Source organism: Juglans regia, chromosome 4, assembly GCF_001411555.2.
Source record: "Juglans regia cultivar Chandler chromosome 4, Walnut 2.0, whole genome shotgun sequence".
In the NCBI taxonomy this organism is placed as follows: Eukaryota; Viridiplantae; Streptophyta; class Magnoliopsida; order Fagales; family Juglandaceae; genus Juglans; species Juglans regia.
This window is the reverse complement of record NC_049904.1, coordinates 4364242-4380308: the sequence shown is the minus strand read 5'-3', so window position 1 is coordinate 4380308 and position 16067 is coordinate 4364242. Positions and strand designations below refer to the sequence as shown.

Genomic DNA, 16067 nt, shown 5'->3' with positions numbered 1-16067 from the left:
TAAAAATATTGTTTGGATAACAATAAATAAAATGATACACCTATAATTATATTCACAATTCTTTGCAAAATCCTAATTTTAAATTAGAGATATTTTTGTAAAATAAATTATAAAAAATAATATCGTATTAAAAAAACATCTTCAATTTAAAACATGAATGTAATAAAAAATTATAAAATGAATTGTACATGTATTACTTTTGTTTTTATTATGCGAAAGTCGCTTGGATTGTTTGTACTTTATTTGCTAAGGTCAAGTTTAAATAGCAAGAGTCATTATTCTTATTTCATCCTATCTTATTTTAATATTTAAACATTATAAATATAATTATTTTTAAATTTTAAATATTTAACTTTTTTATTTAGTTATTATCTAATTATATATTTTTTTAAATTTTTAAATAAAATATAAAAAATAATTTATTTTTTTTAAATTTCAAAACAAAAATAATATTAAAAAAATAATATTTTAAAAATATTTAAAATTTATAATATCTTTATTTAGTTTTTTTCTCTTTCATTTTTAAAAATTTTAACGTAAATTATTTTATTACTATTTACATATTATTTCATTACTATTAATAGATTATCTTATTTTATCGTTAGATATAAAATAATTTTTTTTTAATAGATAACAAATTATTTAGGAATTTAAAGAAGAAAAATGTTTGGACTTGAAAGAGAAAGAGAGAGAGAGAGAAAGAGAATGAGAATGGAGAAATGAAGTTAGGAAGCGAAAGGAGAGGCATGGGAATCGAAATGAACTAATAAAAGTAAAGAAAAATACAAACGTTCACTGCACCGGCGCGCTGAATAAAGCTGTTGACTTCTTCTTCTTCCATCCCCGACCATTTCTCTCGATCCAACTGGCTCTTTCTAACAACAAAGTCCACGACAATATTTATAACAAAAAACGAATATGAAAATTTGTTTCATCCTTAATATATATACTGTCTAATTCCCAGATAGCTTCCATTCTCAGATTCTCGTACCATCCTACATTTTGCCTGAAAAAGTGGTGTCAACACAAAGAGACAGGCGATAACAATGTCGTGGATAAGAACAGCGGTGAACAAAGCAGTGGAAGCTGGGGGCCGGAACAACTTCACTCGCACCGTCCGCAACTACGCCGGCTATGCCGTCTCCGAGGGCGTCAAGATCATCCATGACCGCATTGTGATTCTTCTTCTTATTATTCATCCTTATAATAATTCTCATTCCACATACTATTGTTTGTAAATTTAAAATTATTTTGACATACGTTCTGCTATCATGCAATATAAATTTCAATTTTAGCTTATTTGTTTCCTATATCTCTCGGCTGCCGGCTGGGGTTTTGCATTAATATCCTTTTGTTGTCCTTATTATTATTATTGTCATTATTATTCCAATACTGGAAATTAGTTAATTAGAAGCAATGCTGGCTCATGTGTCATGTTCCCACATTGTTGTTGTTGTTGTTGGTGTTTTAATTTTTTATGCCATATGATTTTATTCTCTTGTATTTTTGAGATTTATTTTGAAGTTCTCGATCAGGGTCCTGGGAATTTGAAAAGCTTTAAGCTCACCATGAAACGATTGGAAGAGGTTTCTGTGTCGTGTAGGGGGACAGAGAGAGTTCAATTACTAAGAAGGTGGTTGGTGGCCCTTAAAGAAATAGAGAGTCTATCCGTGGTTTCTGGAGAGGACATAGAAAAAAGTCCCGAAGAACAGCTTGCTTCTGATGAATCTAATGACTCTCCAAGAAAAGCTGCTTTGGTGAGAAGCAAACCGGTTTTGGATCTTATTTTGTCTCTCTTTTGGGTATATGTGAATGTTTTGTTGGTTGTGAGAAATTTTTAGGGAGCACCATTAGCTGGTTTTTCCTAAGCGGTGGGTGTTTCAGTTTGACTATTGTGGTTTTTCATATAAGATTTATTTTTGGTCACATTGTGCGTTTTGCACTGTATTTTTTAAGCTATTTTTTTCTTAATTGTCATATAATGGTGAACAGGTTTATTATGTTGACTCTGACATGGGTGGTGAACTTAGGAATTTTCGTGATGCCTTTCTTCAAAGCCAAGCTCTTGAAGGTATAACGTTGTCCATGGTAAGTCGAACAACACATCGATGCTTCCCATAAGAATTTTGAAGATTTTCAATGGTTCAGTCTTCGAAATCTTCAACTAGCCCACACTAGATGCCCATTGACAAGAAAGGATTATACGTTTCTATAATGGTACTTCTCCCTTTCTCTTGAGTGGAGGTGGTGAAGTTAGGATTATAGGTTTAAAATCGATAGCACATATGGATCTTGAAGGAGGTGTTTAATTTACTAAATAAATGGGTATTGTAGTATCGTATCCCAAAGGAGAAAGTTCACCTGGAATGTGGATGTTCTCTGCTGATCAAGTGGAACCCTCTTGTTTATGTTTTAATAACACTTGTACTGTGTAGGGACATATTCGAAGTACATATGAAGTTTTTCTGATTTATAGTTGAGGAAAATAAGATCTTACTACTTGATGATTCTTTTTAAATTATTATTAAATTTTTGGGTGTTAGGCTAGTAGAAATTTGTGGCTTTGTGATACTTTTTCTCTTCCTACCTTACCTCTAATTTTAGTGTCATTGTTATTAACATTGCTGGTTTTGTATTTGCTGATCCATGGAGTTTAACCGCAGGTTAACTCTTTTGTATGAATCAGATTCTTGAAGCACCAAACGAGGAGGAAGTTTCACTACTTCTGGAGATATATCGGTGACTTTTTATATCTTCCAATTTTCTTATAATGTCTGATTACAGCGCTTTGGCCTATTCTTTTTTTTTTTTTCCCTTGAAATCACATTCTTGGAAAAAAAGATGATTAGCACATATTTCAGCCTAGTATTATTTGACTTAGATATAAACTTTCTTGTGGTATGGTTTGTACAGGCTCTGTCTTTCAGGAGGAAAGGAAGTTCACAATGCAATAATGAGCAGTGTACAGGATTTGGCGAAAGCATTCTCAGGCTACCAAGATGAAGTACTGGTAAAGACATTAGATGCATGCCCAGGACATCTATTTACATAGAAATTGCATAAGCATTAGGCCCCTGACTATCATGAGGAACATACGCATGAACTCATTATCATATCATAGAGATGCTGGCACAATTTAATTTGTAGAAGTTCTTCACTAGGAGTTTGAAGAAGCTTTATAAATTTAAGTTATTGTCATTGGTGATGGAAAAGCATTGATATTTTCAATTGCAGATTGACATAGATTTTCTTTCTGTACATAGAAAATATTATTTTCATTGGATCCGATTCTGGCCATTGTTCTATTTGATTTGTCAGTACTAGTTATCTTTTTTTACAGAGCACTCAAAATGTTGCCAGGCTTGCCTATTTAGCATCATTATTGTGCACCACAGATAAAATGTTTGATGTTGTTTACATTTTACAATGACACTAGAGCTGAATATGTTTGCGTATATGCATCTCTCCATTCATCCTTTCCATTTGTTTTCTTGTTCTTAGGTTAAGCGAGAAGAGTTGCTGCAATATGCTCAAGGTGCAATTACAGGGTTGAAAATGAATGCTGATCTTGAAAGGTAGTTTTGGAACTTGCTTTATATAGCTGAAAGTCAGGGCTGTGATGATTCTGCACTTTAGTTTATATCCAGTTGCAGATATTAATTATGCATGGAATAAACTGTTATATAAATGAGTTCAATTGTGTCCTAAGTGTATAGTATGAGAGAGAGAGAGAGAGAGTGTGCCCTCTCCATACACATTGCGATATTTTTCCTTGTTGAAACTAATGATCTTGCTAGTGCAAGTTTGAGTTGGTTGTGATGGGATTCTTTAGAGTGGTGGGGATTGAATCGAAATTATTCACTCTTAGCAATGAAGGTGGGTTATTTCGTATAATAGAGAGGGGGTGGAGCAGGAAGCAGGAACTACTGGTGGAACATAGAACTGTGCAGTGGTTGGTCAAGGCGTTGGAGGTCTGCTTCAGTGGGGAGAAGTAGTTTTACAGCTCCATTAGAGAGGGTTATTGCAGTTATCTTGCATAGAGATGCTCCAATAGCCGAGGTTGTTTTGTGAGGGTGGCAGAATATAGGGAGGGGTGAAGGAGAAACTTCATCATCATTCTGGAAGGGGAGGGAGGGAGAGGGTGGAAAAGGTTGAAGGAGGCATTGGGAGAGATGTTGCAGGTGAGGAGAGCAAAGGGTGCTCCTACTGTCGGTACTCAGGTGAGGCCGAAGGTGGAGATGGCACGGTTGTACAAGGAGGCACTTGTAGCGTATGGGGAGCGAGACGGGGACTGGAACTCTGACAGACGCATGCCTCGAGCTCCACTAGGTGTACGTTTTGCAGATGGTGGCAGGGAGATGGAGAGGGATGTGCGTTGGGTGATGGAAGAGCCAAATATGGTATTTGCAGAAGGAACTTAGGGAGTTGAGGGTAATGGTCGGGTGTAATAAGGATACAGGCATTCACAAGGAGATGGAGAATGAGGAGCCGGGCTTGTTATTGAATTCTCATCAGCCTAGCGTAAAGGGATTGGCCCACTAGAGTAATAAAAATGTGGGTTCTATTTGAAGGAAGGTTGGGCCGAAAGGGAAGTTTACGGGCTCATAGAACTGAGGTTGGGCCTCAGCACAGGGCCCAGTTGGCACGAGAAAGCCCTAGGGCTTCACCCGTCGCCGTCGGGGGGTCAACAGAAAGTGCCGATGATGACGGTGGCACTCTCCAACGACGATCCTCAAGTTTGGGGTGCTCGGAATGAAGGTTTGGGTGCCGCGATGGTTGTTGCGACTCGTGGGGGAGGGTTTTCTCCATCCTTGGAGCAACAGATAGTGCCGATAAAAAAAGGGGAGGGGAGGGGGACACCGGCGAACCACTTTGAGGGTTTTCTTGTGGACTCTGAGGTGGACGTGAGGGATGGGGAGCTTTCGGATTCTGAGATGGGTTTGTCCCAATATGATTCTGTTAAGGGGTGATTTCAAATGAAGAAAATACACTGACTTTGAGTGATTATTTAGGTTTGACAGAATCCTCGGTGGTGGAGAAGACCTGAGATTTTTCAGGGGTTAGCAAGGATCCGACCCCTTTGAATTTTTTATTCCCATCCCAGTCCAGAGTCTCGGACTGGGTTTTTGATAAGGTTATAGAAATATAGAAAATTGTGGGAGTGAAATAAAGGATACGAAGATCAATTTATGGCCTTGCTAGCGGCCATCAAAGCGGGGCACAAACAACATCAGAAGAATGCTTCGAAAAAACAACGGGAGTTTAAAAGGTTGACATGGTCGCTGAACACTGAGGGTAGCTCCAGTGGAGGCAAGCCGAAAGGGAAGGGGCTGGCCTTTTCTCCATGATGCCCAAAATTGTGTTGTGGAATGTCTGTAGGCTCAACGAGGCCAATAAACGTCTTCGGATTAGAAATTTGCTTCGTGATTGGAAGGCGGACATTGTGTATTTACAGGAGACTAAGTTGAAGTTGATCAATAGGGGAATTGTGAGAAGTTTGTGGAGTGGAGCTCATGTGGACTAGGTTCATTTAGCTTCTGATGGGGCGTCTGGAGGAGTGGTTGTGATGTGGGATCAAAGGGTGGTGGAGAAAATGGAGGAGTATATAGAGAGATACACGGTCGCATGCTCTTTTAAGAGTGTGTCAGATAATTTTTTATGGGCCTTTGCAGGCGTTTATGGTCCAAATCTAGACAGTATCGGAGTATGTTTGTGGGAAGAACTGGCGGGAATTCACAGTTGGTGGAACCTCCCATGGTGTATAGGGGGAGATTTTAATGTCACTAGATTTCCAAGTGAGTCTTCCGGTAATATAAGAGGGCGGCCAGCTATGATAGAGTTCTCTGAGTGCATCTCGGATTTGAGTTTGGTAGATTTGCCATTAGCTGGTGGCTTCGCCTCGTGGGCTAATAATCAAACTTGGTCACGACTGGATCGCTTTCTCATTTCTCCTGCGTGGGAGAGCCACTTTCCAGACGTTTGGCAAAAGTGTTTGCCGCGTATTAGCTCGGACCATTGGCCTATCCTGCTTGATTGTGGTGGTATCCGAGGCGGTTGAAGGTATTTTAAATTCAAAAATATGTGGTTAAAATCTGAAGGCTTCGTTGAAAGAGTAAGGTAATGGTGGTCTTCGTACCAGTTCCAGCCTAGTTTTGTCCTTGCAAGTAAATTGAAAGCGCTAAAAAGAGATTTGAAACTATGGAATGTGCAATCTTTTGGTGATGTAGGCGCAAACAAGAAAGGTAAATTGATGGAGATTCAAGAAATTGAGTGGATGCAAGAGGCTAGACCCCTTAACCAAGATGAAGTAGCTCGAAAGTCTTTGTTGGGTGAGGAGCTTGAGAGAATTATCTCTGCTAGAAGAGATTTCTTGGCGTCAAAAATCAAGAGTCTTGTGGCTCAGGGAAGGATACCGAAGCACCAAGTTCTTTCATTGTGTTGCAAATTCTCATAGGAGGAACAATAATATTGAGATGCTGAAGATTGATGGTGTGGAGTGTAGAGAAGAACAGGTTATATAGGATCACATAGTTGGTTTCTATGAGCAACTCCTAACTGAACCAATGTGTTGGCGGCCGTTCCTTGATGGTTTGGTTTTTGATGCCATTGGAACGAGTGATATCTCGATTGGAGAGGGCTTTTGAGGAAGAGGAGGTGGCGGAAGTGATGCAGAAAATGTCCAAGGACAAGGCGCCGGGGCCGGATGGCTTCTCCATGGGCTTCTTCCAAGATTGTTGGGATGTTGTTAAGGAAGATATCATGAAGGTGTTTCAAGAGCTCTTTGTGGTTGGAAAATTTGAGAAAAGCTTAAATTCTACATTCCTTGCATTGATCCCTAATAATGTGGGGGCAAGCGAGATAACTGAGCATTGCCCCATTAGTTTAGTGGGAGTGGTGTATAAGATCATTTCCAAAGTGTTAGCCAACCGCCTTAGTGAGGTGGTGGGGAAGATTATCACCAAGCCCCAAAATGCTTTTGTTAAAGGTAGGCAAATATTTGATGTGGTCCTTATTGCTAATGAATGTTTAGACAGTAGAATTAAGGCAGGCTCCACAAGGATCATATGCAAGTTAGATATGGAAAAGGCGTATGATCATATTAACTAGGCTTCCCTTCTCGATCTGCTTGGGAGATGTGGGTTTGGAGAGAGGTGGCGGTCATGGATCCGGTGGTGTATCTCAACGGTCAAATTCTCTGTGTTGATTAATGGTAGTCTGGCGAGTTTCTTTCATAGTTTGCGAGGCCTAAGACAAGGCGATCCGGTGTCGCCTCTACAATTTGTTATTGTGATGGAGGGATTGGGCAGGATGATCTCAGTTTTGACCCATCATGGCTTCGTGGAAGGATTTTTGGTTGGAACCCCGGATAGGGGCATTATTAACATATCTCACTTATTATTTGCAAATGACACGCTTGTATTTTGTGATCCAGATTGGAATCAGGCGCGGGCTGTAAAGGTGTTGCTACTGTGTTTTGAAGCAGTGTTTGGTTTAAAAGTGAATTTTGATAAGTCCGAATTGGTGCTAATCGGTGCGGTGTCTAATGCACGGCAATTGGCTCATGAGTTGGGTTGTAAGGTTGCCTCTCTACCTTTGAAGTATTTGGGTCTTCCGTTGGGGGTTGGTGCAAGGATGTCTGCTGTATGGGAGCTAGTGATTGAGAAAATGGAGAAGAGATTAGCGTGTTGGAAGAGATTGTACCTGTCAAAAAGTGGTAGGCTTACTTTGATTAAGAATACACTCTCTAACTTACCTACTTACTTTCTATCTCTTTTTTTTATACTTGCAAGTGTGGTAGGCCGGATTGAGAAACTCCAACGTGACTTCTTGTGGGGCGGTCTGGGGGAGGAGTTTAAATTTCATCTGGTTAAGTTGGAAACGGTATGTCGCCCAATATCCAACGGCGGTCTGGGTATTAGAAATGTGAGGACTTTCAATCGGGCGTTACTTGACAAATGGTTGTGGAGATACAATAAGGAGCCAGAAGCCTTATGGAGAGGGGTGATTGGGTGCAAATATGGTGGTATATGGGGGGGATGGTGCACTAAAGAAGTTAGAGGAGTTGATGGAGTGGGGTTGTGGAAACATATTAGAAGAGGATGGATGGTCTTTCTTCATCACAATCGTCTTCTAATGAGCAATGGATCCATGATTAAATTCTGGAAAGATATTTGGTGTGGAGATACTGCTATACAAGATGCATTTCCCTCCTTATTCCAAATTGCTAGTGTCAAAGAGGCTTCAATAGTGGAGATTATGTGAATATCGGGAGAGCAACTTCATTGGAATATTAGTTTTAGTAGGGCTGTGCAAGATTGGGAGATGAACAGTTTTGCTAATTTTTAGTCTTCTATACTCCGTGAAACCAAGCAATGTACAAGAAGATGGATTGTGGTGGGTACCCGACAAGAAAGGTGTTTTTTCAGTTCGTTCATTTTATAAGGCTTTTATCCAAAATCCCAACATTCGGTTCCCTTGGAGGAGGATATGGAGACATAAGGCGTCTCCCAAAGTAGCTTTTTTCGTATGGACAACATCTTTGGGCAAGATTCTCACAACCGATAATTTGAGGAAGCGGATAATTATTATAGCAAATTGGTGTTGTATGTGTAGGGGAGGGGGCGAGTCAGTGGATCATCTATTGTTACATTGTGACATAGCACGGGCTTTATGGGATGGGGTGCTGGGTAGAGTAGAGTTGGGTTGGGTTATGCCAGAGACTATGGTGGCAGCCTTGACTAGTTGGCCAAGTATGGGAGGGGTACATCAGATTTCAGCAGTTTGGAAAATGATTCCTATGTGTGTCATGTGGTGTCTATGGCAGGAATGTAATGCACGGACGTTTGAGGACAAGGAGAGATTGCTAGAGGAACTTATAGCTCTATTTTATACCACTTTACATACTTGGTCCTATGCTGTTGATTTCAATGGCATGGCCCTTCATGATTTTCTTGTTTCCCTTGCACCCTCCTAGTCAGGGTTGTTTTTTGTATATACTGGGCTAGGCCTATTCTTGGAGTAATATACCTTATTTACATATAAAAAAAATAAACTGTTATATGCTTGATTTCTGATGAGTCTGATGAATCAGCATGTAGCACCATGTTTACTCGTGCAGTTATGGAACAGATCTTTTGTGGCTACATTTTTAAACCTTGATGAGATGGAACTTTGCTTATCTGCAATACCATTTTATGTGTCAAATGACTGTTGCTTGCTTGAGCTTTGACAAAGTAGTGCTTCACTCTTTGATGTTCCACCAATGATATAGTGTATTATATCCACTTTGTGGATTTTATGTGGAGGGTGTGTTTTCTTCCGTTTGCCTCTGGAATACTTTCCCTTCAGTATTGGTCCTTGCTCTCCTATCAGTAAGTGGTATATAGCTAGAGTCATATGTGACCATGCATATATGTTTTAGCAACTACTCTCAAATCATGCTTGAGTTTAATTTCTTTCCCAACTCATGGTTGCTTATCATCACACAAATGGTAATTGGAGCTTTTAATGTTTTGTCCGCTGCTTTTTGTGAACTGGTGTCTGCTCTCAGAATAGATGCTGAAGCTGGTATTCTAAAGGAAAAACTTGATAAAATGAATGCATCTCAGTGTCCAGGCGAAGGTTGTGAAAGATCTCATGAAGAAACAACTTCTGCAGTGGTAGAGGTGAGCTTGATCTTCTTCATCTCACACACACCAACATGGACATAACAGATGCAATTTGTCAAATATAACATTTCTACAAATGATTGGAGGCATATCACATTTGACAATTTTGATGTGATGCCTTACCTTTGATATATAAAAATGATTGGAGAAAGGCAACATTTTGCAATTTTAATGGGAAATTTCCATTGTCTCTATTGTTGTTTTTGTTATTATTATTATTAATATTACACTTTTGGTTAGATTAGTAAACTATCCGGTCAATATTAACTTTGACTCTAATAATCCTTGTATCTGCACATAGTTATTTTTACCTTAATGTTGAGACATTTCTACTCCTACTGTACAGTTACCTTAATTTCTATAGCGTTTGTATTTGACTTTTCAAATTTATTAATACATGAAGAAAAAAAAAAGTTCATATAGAAGTTTTATAGTTTATTTTTTTCAGAAGTTCAACTCAATAAAAAAAAAGTTTGAGATGATACAATGATAAAATTCCAGGAAAAATTAAAAATTTTCTTTCAACTTATAATACTTTAAGTTCAGCATATCGCTAATTAACTTTGCCTTATATGGTACTTTCTCTCCTCAAGAGAATGGGGTGAAGGATCAGGTTGTAAATGTAAGAAACACTAGGAGTGTATTTAACTTACAACTAACAAAAGAAAAAATTATTTTTCCCTAAAATTTTGACATCCAACTGTATTTTCAATTAGTCGCACCACTTTTTTAAAACTCTATCAAAACATTTTCAAAAAACGTTTTCACAACTATTCATAATAATTTTTATACCATTCATGAAAAAAAACATCCCCGAAGTCATTTTGCAATGAATGCTCACTTCTCTTTAAAAAGGAAAGCAAGAGCATCTTAGCTGTCTTTCTTAATGAAAGTAAAGCTAAACTTCGATTTCTTGACCATTCAAGGCACCCGTAGATCTTTTTATGAAGTTTCCATTTTAATTCGCAATCTTGGGGCAGCACTAGGCTGCTTCTCAATCAGATAATCAAGTATAATTTTGTGAAAAATGATTGAAACTGAATCTCTGGTTTCCTTGCAGGCTCCACAAGAAGCAATTGCACAAATTCAACTATGTTTCCAGTTGGAGGCACTTTTACTGAGGAAAAAGTCCTTGAGCATTGGTGATTCTCCAGCACTTCATGCTGAAAAGGTCTCATTTTTTTATTTTTTATTTTATTTTTTATGTATGATGAAAGATCTCAACTGAGTCCAACGATAATAGGTTAGTTTTTCATTTATCTTACCTAGGGCACAGATGAAGTGTCCCAAATAACCCAGCCAGAAGTTATTTTCTGGTATTGGGTAAGCACCAACATTGATTCTGTATGGAAGGAACAGAACTGTGAAGAAAGCTTCTAATATTTGACTCATTTGTCGGCATTATCTTTGATAAATTTTCTTCATATGCTATTTCATAGATGGCTGGTATACAATAAGCTTAACCATGCCTCTGAGTGACAGATGTTATGACATTGGTGCTGTAGCACTACCATAGTATCTTCTTCTGGTGCAGCTACAATTTTCTATGTTCATGATATGGAAATATCGGTTCAGACTGACTTCAGGCTGTCATACCTATAATTCAAGAATACTTGATGCTTCCCCTTTGTTGGCTGAATTAGGGTCGTGCTACTGTCTTTATTCCTTCCTAGACATATCCGACTAAATGTGTCATCCATGTCTAATACTGGCATTTTCATGCATTTTGGTGTGTTTGGGAAATAAATTAAAATCATAGAATTATGCAATTGGTTTTAAACTCATCGTTAGCACTTTTATTTCAAATTTCACTATTGATAGTTTGTGCAACTCTTTGCTCGCTTTATGCAAATTCTTCATGATTACTCTATCATAGTTTTCTGTGGTTGATAGTTGAAGATGCCATATGTGCAGGTTGATAAATTGAAAGTATTATCGGAATCTCTGGCTAACTCTAACTCGAAAGCTGAAAAGCGGATTTTAGACCACAGGTTCATATTGTACCTCAGAACTTGCTTTTAAGTTTCCTACTTGAGTTGGTATGTGTTTGTATGGATAGCCACATATGCTTACAAGTGCATGTATAAGTGGATGGATTTGCTTTTGCGTTGTGATGGCTTACTTATATTTTTTTAGGATAAGGGATGCCCATGGTTTCTTTAAGACAATAAAGGGGAAATATTTGTCATCCGTAACTAAATTTATTGGGTTACAACATAAGTTACATATGCCAAAATAGGATAAGGCATCTCATTATCTTTATGCATCCCCTCTTTTACCAATTCGAGCAAAAAACTAGAATAAATCAATGTAGAAACAGACTTCATGCTACAAACCTGGATGTGACATCATCACACTTGTGGGTAAATACAGAAAACATCTCTAATTTCTTGCCAATGCCATGGTTCAATAAGTTACGAAGTTTATGTTCAAGAGCCTTGCTAAGTGGTGATGCTCAACCTTAAGACTGCTCTCCAAGAAGAAACGTGGAAAGGGAAATGAAAAAAGGCATACCACATCAGTTTTAAAATAATGGATTTGTCACATGCCTGCATGGGAGAAATTAAGTCCGTGTGGGTCTGATGCAAGGTAACTTGGGCCACAAACTTGTAACAGTGTCCCAATTAAACAATCCTATCTCTATAAATAAGATCTTTACGTCAGGAAGTTTTTCTTCTCAGATATACTTTTTGCCTTGTTAAAATTGGACATGGAAAGGTTGCAGTTTTGACAATAGAATGGCTTTTCATGAGCCTTTTTGTTGCTTGCACTGAAATTTTCTGTTTACCTCCTTCCCTTTGTGTTTCACTTTAGTTAAATGTTTCTTATTCTTTACTTATATATTTCAAATAGGTCTCAGAAAGAAGAAGCTCTCAATTTTCGTGTGGCTAAAGCCAATGAAGTTACCCAGCTTGAGAAGGTAAATTGCTACTGAAGAAGTAATGTTTCTTCCTCATCAATAAGCATTGATTTAAGGGACTCTCTTTCAGGAATATATCAATGCCATTGATAAGCACTATTAGTACTTAAAATAATTTTAACGGCACATGACATCTCGTGATAAGATGATGATACCAGTCATCTTTGCTTCTGTGGTACATAGTAATTTTCTATGCTTGTGTATCCGTTTTCTGTTATTATATATATATATACATATATATATATATATATCTGTGTATGTATGCATATTCCAAAACATCCCTTAAACAAAGCTTAATGCGCAACCTTTCACCATTCCCTCTCGAGTCCTCTTCAATTTTTATCTTGTTCTTTTAGTTTTCTCTGTTTGATTTTTCTCCATTCCCTTTAGTTTCATTGAACTTTGAAATTGTGGATGTGGAGAAACGAGAAATGTGCAACCCATCCGCGCGAGGGGGTGGCAAAACCATCAAGGGGGCTGGGGAGGGGGCGGGGGGTAATAATGGAAACCCATTCAATGAAAAACGTGCAACTTCTTTTGGCAGGAAACTTTGCTTGCCTGTATGCTTGAAAAATGAAAACGACACCTTTTGGCATGGGAAAGAAGGATAGGCAGCTAGCTAGGTCTGTGAGGCTATCCATTACATTTAGTATGGGGCAATATACATCCAAGGACCATGGGCGACTTCCTAGGTTGATAAACATCTTGATAATATATGTTTTGCTATATACAATAATTTTTTCTTTTTTTCTTTAGATATCCGGAACGTCTCCAAGACAGGGTCCTTTGGACTCACCCCTGCAGAGTAAACCATGGTCATGTGCACCGCACCCTCGAAAGTTTCTCTACACGGAATTAGTTAAATCGCTGACTTTTCACCCAAGGGTGTGACCCCAAAGGATTGTTTACACCCATGAGGTGTTGAACCTTGGACCTTGAAGGGGGTGATACTCCAAGACCAAGGCCTTCACCACTTGGACCTACCCCTTGGGGTTTATATACAATAATAATATATTATAATTGTTATGGTATTCGCATGGCGCCCCCAATGACAGATTTTTGGTTATGCGACTCCCTATCTTTATTGACTAATTAATGAAAAACCAACATATTTGATACCCTTGAAAAGTTTCCCATCCTTATCTGATATGTAGTGAACAGTTCTTTGGCAATGGAGTTTAAAACAGAATATGATCCACTACATTGCAAAGGCTTTTAACATTAATTATTATGCATTTCCAGGAACTGATGGTGGAAATTGGAGAACTTGAAAAGCAAAGAGATGAACTTGAAGCTAAATTGAAAAAGGTTACTTTTTGTTCTACCTGATTATGTTGTTATTTCTCAAGTGTGAAGAAGGTTTTTAGGAGATGTTCCATTGATGTTAGTTCTGCATATTCTTTCATTTTATTATCCATTCAAGGTTACTTTAAGTATGCTGAGTGTGTCATATTCCACCTATATATGTGTTTGTTGAACTTGCAAGGAAACAAATTGCCAATGTCAGTTCAACACCCCCCTCTCCCCCCCACCCTCCCCCCGCGCGCAACATCAATTCCACCGGGTCTTTCCATTATTCTTTAATTTGATTAGATGAGTATTTATTGTAGGTCAAGAACTCTTTGGCTGTTGCTAATGCACGGTTAAACAATGTGAGAGAAGAAAGAGAGAATTTTGATGAAGCAAGTAGTGAGATTCTTACACACTTGAAAACAAAGGTATGATAGCTTTCCTCATATCATCTCCTTTAGATTACTCAAAGAAATATAAACTTAAATAGCTCAAAATGGCTAAATCCATCTCGTTACACTGATATTTTGTACTTTAAACATTGATCTATTGTAGGAAGATGAGCTGTTGAGATCCATTTCTTATTGTCGAGTAGAAAGAAATGTTGTCGATACATGGGTCACTTTTCTGGAAGATACCTGGGTTCACCAGACCTTGTATACAGAGCAACGGGAGATGCAGGTCAAGTATGTATGTTTGATATATGGTCTCTTTTTTTATTCCTTTTATAAGTATAGTTTTGAAGACCATAGTTCAGAACATTGTATTAATATCTGCTAATTTCAGTTCTATGTTTCATGTGCCTGCATATTTTTTACATGATTTCTTTTATTTGGTGGTGTTTTCCTTATTGCATGCTCAAGTGGTGAACTGGAGAGATATGGAGACAACTTTGTGAATCTGGTTATTAATCTTCTCTCTACTTACAAGGTATTCATTTATTCATCTCAGCAAGATTGTTCTAATCTGTCATGGTGACACAGTATCTTTTCTAATTAGCAAGCATATATATCGTGTATATAAAATTAGGAAATGTTGAAGCCTTCCATAGCTCATACCAGGAAACTTGTCGACGACTTGGGTTCTAGTCAAGGGTATTTTGTTCTCTTCATATTAAAATTTTGTTACTCAATTTTCAAAACCTACTTTAACATACTAACAAAAAAAAAAAAAAAAAAAAAAATATTAAGTTAAACCAAGCCTAGTATTGTTTGTCTGAATCAGGTCCAAAATATCTCCTAGAATAGATGATGAAAGTTCAAAAGTGACAAATCCAAGAAAAAAGCTTGAAGAAAAATATTTGAATATTGAAGCCAAGGTATGCATGACTTTCCTTTCCCCACGCCCCCTAATCTCTTACTTAGTTTTGTTAATTAGTAATGCTACACACAGTCGTGAAATGCGCAAGCGCCATGTAGTCGCTTTGAAAAAGAGTGGAGTCTACTATTAAAAAATTATTATTTTTTCATGTGGGTCCTGTATTTATTCAAAGTGATTGTACGGTACTTGCATACTCACGACTGCAACTATCATTTCTCTTTGTTGTTAATATACTGATGTCAAATTTTATATCCTTCCACGATTAGTAGGATCTTGTTTCACGAAGTTCGACCTCTTGTCTACTTAACAAATACATGATTCTCCATGTTTATTTGTTTGCTCCAGTTCGTAACCACTTTAAGTGTTGTGGACACAATGAAAAGGCAGTTTTGCAATCAGAGTGAAGGCATTTTTAGGTATGCATGCAGTCTTTATCATGTTTGTTCCCCTCCTAATCGCTTGCAATACGAATATCCATCTCACTTAAAAAAGAACACCTGGGACACTTCTCATCCAGAAAAGATGATCAGAAGGTCAAAGAGCTGTTTGATGACCTGGAGAAAATAAAAGAAGAATTTGAATCAATTACAAGACCGAAATTAGAAATCGAGACTCCAACTCGAAAGTTAGAGACACCATCCAGCAATGGTCCCCATCAAAGTCCATTCCTTGACTCAAAACAGAATACTGTGGCTTTGGAAGAGAAACAAGATGAGGCCATGACTAAGAGACTGAATGCATTGGACTCTGAGGCAGAGCCGACAAAAGTAGAGCTGGAAATTGGTCAGTTTAGTGGAGATGAATTGGCAGAGGAGATTGGTGACTGGGAGTTTGATGCTATTGAACAGGACCTAAAAACAAGCAGCTGA

General features: G+C 38.0%; 1 protein-coding gene across 1 annotated transcript; it reads left to right on the top strand.

Moving 5' to 3' along the window:
* The first annotated feature begins 826 nt into the window (after positions 1-826).
* LOC108988420 lies at positions 827-16067 on the top strand. The gene is made up of 18 exons (XM_018961684.2): positions 827-1175; positions 1536-1757; positions 1993-2088; positions 2687-2739; positions 2914-3010; positions 3502-3575; positions 9551-9665; positions 10729-10839; positions 11583-11659; positions 12522-12588; positions 13831-13896; positions 14199-14306; positions 14434-14564; positions 14742-14808; positions 14908-14972; positions 15103-15196; positions 15544-15614; positions 15716-16067. Exons 1-18 carry the CDS (start codon positions 1047-1049, stop codon positions 16065-16067), a joined length of 1995 nt encoding a protein of 664 aa, XP_018817229.1. The 5' UTR covers positions 827-1046.

Excerpts from the sequence above, each read along its gene's own strand:
- LOC108988420 (XM_018961684.2), top strand. The coding sequence starts at position 1,047 with ATGTCGTGGATAAGAACAGCGGTGAACAAAGCAGTGGAAGCTGGGGGC. Across the intron at positions 14,809-14,907 it reads ATCTTCTCTCTACTTACAAG|GAAATGTTGAAGCCTTCCAT; the intron begins GTATTCATTTAT and ends ATATAAAATTAG. Across the intron at positions 15,615-15,715 it reads CAGAGTGAAGGCATTTTTAG|AAAAGATGATCAGAAGGTCA; the intron begins GTATGCATGCAG and ends CTTCTCATCCAG.